At 32.7% G+C, this 5,542-nt stretch overlaps 1 protein-coding gene across 2 annotated transcripts; it reads left to right on the top strand.

Moving 5' to 3' along the window:
• Nucleotides 1-503: 503 nt before the first annotated feature.
• On the top strand, nucleotides 504-3,808 carry LOC126555830 (gastrula zinc finger protein XlCGF17.1-like). Of its 2 annotated transcripts, none has more exons than XM_050210709.1 (2): nucleotides 504-688; nucleotides 2,854-3,808. In XM_050210709.1, exon 2 carries the CDS (start codon nucleotides 3,056-3,058, stop codon nucleotides 3,740-3,742), a length of 687 nt encoding a protein of 228 aa, XP_050066666.1. In that variant the 5' UTR covers nucleotides 504-688; nucleotides 2,854-3,055; the 3' UTR covers nucleotides 3,743-3,808. The 2 variants fall into 2 exon arrangements, with proteins under 2 accessions (XP_050066666.1, XP_050066667.1); XM_050210710.1 differs by lacking the exon at nucleotides 504-688 and adding an exon at nucleotides 2,724-2,797.
• The last annotated feature ends 1,734 nt before the right edge of the window (nucleotides 3,809-5,542 follow it).

Below are 5,542 nucleotides of genomic sequence, written 5' to 3'. Positions count from 1 at the left end.
TACTTGTATAATCATAATTTACATTTAAACTGATAAAATGAGTTACAGACTTCAATTCGACCAATGAGGCAATAAAGTATTAGAATCTATAAAATTATTTGTACTTATATTAACGACTACATACATGTATAATAACTTATAATAACTTATTATGTATAAATTATTATCTTGGTATGTGATATTATGAATTCAACATTATATTAAATATATTACCAAATACCAATTTTGTTTAAAAATAAGAGTGCCTATGTATTATTAATTATGATTTAAGAACCATTATACAATTTATAAGTGCTCCACCCCCCCCCTTATCAAAATATCCAATATCCACCCCTGTCTATGGCACGTAGTGGCGAGTTCTCAAAACTATTATTCTATTGTGTCAACCGCTTGCCTTTGGATAAAATTTAACAAAGCCACATTCGTTCATTGGCAACAATAACTGAATGGAAGAGAGAGCCGGACCTTACTACCGTAGTCCGTACCTAGCTGTTGTCCGAAATCAACTCCATTTCGAGTAACACACGTGTACGAGGTAGACCCTAGCGGCCTAGCAGTTTCAACATTTTTATTTCACTTACTGACAGTTTTTTTTTCTTTTAATATTTTTACTCATTTTTTTGTGCTTTATATTTTGTGTTTAGTTTTTTTGTACTATCAAACACTATCATACACTATACACGGAACGGTAAGAATATGCTTTAATACAATATTATTTTATTTATACTTTTCAAATTATTAAAAACATATTCCTACATTTAATAGAGTAGTTAGTAGAATCGACGAGTTAAATTAAAAATTAACTTGATTATAAATCTATCAGATTCTATAATATCAAATTTATAATTGTTTCATTTATTTTGCAATATTATTCAATTATTTTGCTTATTTATTTTAAATAATTTTATTATTATTTCTTAAATAGTTTTCCCTATATTAATAATTGATTACAAATATGGTGTTCTTCTCACGTTTAGTTTATTGTTGATGAGAATTTTTACAAGAATTATTACCACTAAGTAAAATTTATAATAATGTATTTTATAGTATTAAATACATTTTTAATAGACAATTTTAATATAAATAAAATATGTTTAATGAAAAACCACTAATATATTATAAGAATAGATATGTACCTTACTAATAAACAAATTTAACATTGATAAAATAAAATATTATTATTATACTCTGTGAAACAAATATTGTATTAAGAATTGACTTGTCCATAACAATGTGTATAATACAGTGGCGTGTGGTACGCATTCGGCCGCTCAAAAGGAATACAAATTTATTTATTAAATGTATTATATCAATGAGCAATATAATATAATTTTTACTTTTATTTTAGATGGGTATAATAAACATACTCATCAGTAATTATACTTCATCGTCTATATTATAATTTTAATAAATTATAGTATATTAATAAATTAAGGTCATAAAGGTATGCAATATTTTAACAGAAACGCTTTGGGTTTCCATTACCTGAGTCGTATCTAGTATTATAGTTGGTATGGCCGGGTGCGATAAGGAGGGATAACCACTTTTTACGCAGCAGTTTGAAATGCTCTCTGGGTATCGTTTGCGGGTCGCTATCGAGACAAAATCTATCTAATGTTTTGTCATGGCTATTGTTAATTTTGATATTTTTTGTAAAACGGTTGCTCCAGCGATACACGACTACGGACGGTTCTTCAGGACGACCATTTTAGTAAAACGATTGCGAACGATTATTGTTTATCAATGGACACCCAAAAATTCCACACGTTGACAATTTCACAAATAATACTTTGATAATGTGGAATTCTGACCGTATTATATTTAAGTATACAGTTATTATAGAACGAAAAAAATATAAATTTAAATGTTTGTATTGAGGATTTGGTTTTTGAATTTCAATTTTCAATTTTTTTACGTACTTTTTTATTTGTATTATTATTAATACTATTCTACTTTATTATTATAATTACGTGTCTGTATATCTTAAACTGGATTCCGTTGATGCTCACAAAGTCACAAGACATTCGAACGATAAACCGATCATAACATTGATAATCGTCGGGTTCTGTAGAGTGTAGACTGCGTCGCACAATACTTGACGCAACGCTTCACTAAATTTCGACAGGAGTCGTGACATTTTTTGTGTGCAAAATAATTCCTTTTGTTATACAGTGATCGTTCGCGATCGTGTTTCATCTAGTTGCGCATCGTTTTTTATTTACCTTTTTAAGTGCACTAAAAATACAGATTGCGAATTTAGTGGTCGAGAGCGTTAGCGTCAGAGTGTCACTGTTTCAAGCATCTAAGTAGATGTTGTAAAATAATTTGGGAATAGATTCTAAATATGTATATAATAATAATTTTCATATTAGGATGTTATATGTTTTTCTCCGGTGGCTTAATAAACATGTATCAATACATTGTATTGAAGTTATGGTTATGTAGGTACAGATATTATACATCGAGTAATAATAATAATTTAGTGCATTATATTATGGTATATTATTGTTATCCGCATTCGACAACGTCGTCATTTCCAGTAAAAAATAAAATAAATACTAACGCGTACCTGGTAGTATAATAGCGGTAAGTATCCTAGCCGAGGGAGTCCGGGGTTCGAATCCCCGCCGGGGAGACGCCAATAGATGCGTACCTATAGTGGGATAATGTCGGTGAGTGGACGTGGTTTCCACGGTTAAGGAAGAAGGAAAAAAAATATTTTCCCAATAACCGCGGCCGATTTTATTCTCTTAATGAAAACAAAAATAATCCGATATTAAAACGACGACTGCAATAGGTACACATAATCACAGTCATGCACGCTTTATATGGTGATAATAATAATTGTTGCAGGACGTGTTACGACGAAGACGAAGACGACGACGGTAGACGCCGCCAGGAAGAACGACGGAGAAAAGGCCCCACGTCTTCAGTGCGACTTGGGCGATAAGTCGTTCGCCACCAAGAGCAAGCTGAAGTTCAAGGCTGGCGGCACCCCAGCGACAAGCCGTACAATTGCTATACGTGCGGCGATTCGTTCGTACCCCTGTCGACGATGTCGGACCACCTGGCGACGGACGCTTTGAAGACGTACCCGTGCTCGGAGTGCGACTCGACGTTTGCATCAAGGTACTCGGCGAAGGTGCATATGCGGCGGCACACGGGCGAGCGGCCGTACCCCTGCGGCATATGTGACAAGTCGTTCAGTCAGATGGCCATCCAGATCAATCACCGGCGGACGCACACGGGTGAGCGGCCTTTTCCGTGCGACCTGTGTCCCAAGGCGTTCGCGACCGAGTCAACGCTGTCCAATCACCGGCGGACGCACACGGGCGAGCGGCCATACCCGTGCGGCATATGCGACATGTCGTTCATGCAGCAGGTCATCCAGATCAGGCACCGGCGCAGGCACACGGGCGAGCGGCCTTTTTCGTGCGACCTATGTTCCAGGGCGTTCGCGACCGAGTTGACTCTGTCCGATCACCGGCGGACGCACACGGGCGAGCGGCCGTACTCGAGCGAATTGTGCGACAAATCGTTCGCCGTCCCAAGCACGCTGAATAACCACTATTGGACGCACAAACGGAACACATGCTACAGGTGCGGAGTGACGTTCTGTGACTATAAGAAACTGAAGGAGCACCGGTTGTCGGTGCATCCAAGGGCTGTTGTAGCTGCAGATGCGGGTGACAATGATAACGAGCGACGTACGGCGACCGCGACGACGACGACAGAATTATAGCGACGATAATTAATTATAGATATCAATTAAATGTCGATATTATTATGAATAAAGATAATATGATTTTCGTCGTAAAAATGTATTTAATTAAAATATATTTTTCCTTTTCTCGTTGATTTTTCGTGTCGCTCTTAAGCTGAATCCATGCACCGTTGGTGATATGTCATCCCGGTTGAGAACTATTGGTATAATACTTTAATAATTGGTTAGAAAAATATGTCACATCGTTAAATGTTAACTCCGAGACATACCTAAATAGAAACTTACGTGATTACATGTCACGTAATTAGTATGGAACTACATTTCAAAAATGAAATAAATATTAAATATTACCGAGGAAATTAATAGAGACTACACAGGTTAATGCTGCGTACACATGGTATATCATATAAAAGGGACTGTATTTATTCAAAGATCTAATGCCATGCAGGAGTTCAATGTTAGCTACATTAAATAACTTCATATTATGTTCCTATGACGATTTCAAACGGTCTGTTTAACATTGTAATGCCAAATTATTAATACCCAGCAGTAGTTATCTATACAAAATACTTTATAATAGAAGAATATTAAATATCAATATGCGTACGCATATATATGGATATATTGGTGCGAACGATAGCAATTTGTGGTATACATATTATGTTTGAATACATTTGTCATTGTCCTTAAAAAATAAAAATAAAAAAAAATTAAAAATAAAAATAAAAAATATATTTTAAAAATAATTTATTATATTTTGAAAAAATAAAATAAAAATAAAAAAATAAAAATTATATTTTGAAAATATAAAAAAAAAAAATAAAAATAAAAAATTTAATTTGAAAATATAAAAAAAATATATATTTTGAAAATAATTTATTATATTTTGAAAATATAAAAAAAAAATAAAAAATAAAAATTATATTTTGAAATATAATAACTTAATATTCGTGATAATATATATTGCGGGATAACTAAATATTCGTGATAATATACATTGAGGGATAACTTAATATTTGTGATAATATATATTGCGGGATATCTAAATATTCGTGATAATATATATTGCGGGATAATATACATTGCGGGATAACTAAATATTCGTGATAATATATATTGCGGGATAACTAAATATTCGTGATAATATACATTGAAGAATAACTTAATATTCGTGATAATATATATTGCGGGATATCTTAATATTCGTGATAATATATTTTGCGGGATAACTAAATATTCGTGATAATATACATTGCGGGATAACTAAATATTCGTGATAATATATATATTGCGGGATAATATATATTGCGGGATAACTAAATATTCGTGATAATATACATTGCGGGATAACTAAATATTCGTGATAATATATTTTGCGGGATAATATACATTGCGGGATAACTTAATATTTGTGATAATATATATTGCGGGATAACTAAATATTCGTGATAATATATTTTGCGGGATAACTAAATATTCGTGATAATATATTTTGCGGGATAACTAAATATTCGTGATAATATATATTGCGGGATAACTAAATATTCGTGATAATATATTTTGCGGGATAACTAAATATTCGTGATAATATATATTGCGGGATAACTAAATATTCGTGATAATATACATTGCGGGATAACTAATTATTCGTGATAATATATATATTGCGGGATAATATACATTGCGGGATAACTAAATATTCGTGATAATATATATTGCGGGATAACTAAATATTCGTAATAATATACATTGCGGGATAACTAAATATTCGTGATAATATATATATTGCGGGATAACTAAATATTCGTGATAATATAC

Source organism: Aphis gossypii, chromosome 1 (assembly GCF_020184175.1).
Source record: "Aphis gossypii isolate Hap1 chromosome 1, ASM2018417v2, whole genome shotgun sequence".
Taxonomy (NCBI): Eukaryota; Metazoa; Arthropoda; class Insecta; order Hemiptera; family Aphididae; genus Aphis; species Aphis gossypii.
Note: the sequence above shows the minus strand (reverse complement) of the source record. Positions and strands in the feature narration are given on the sequence as shown.

Bases quoted from the DNA above. Each gene is read 5' to 3' on its own strand.
- LOC126555830 (XM_050210709.1), top strand. From the start codon at position 3,056: ATGTCGGACCACCTGGCGACGGACGCTTTGAAGACGTACCCGTGCTCG.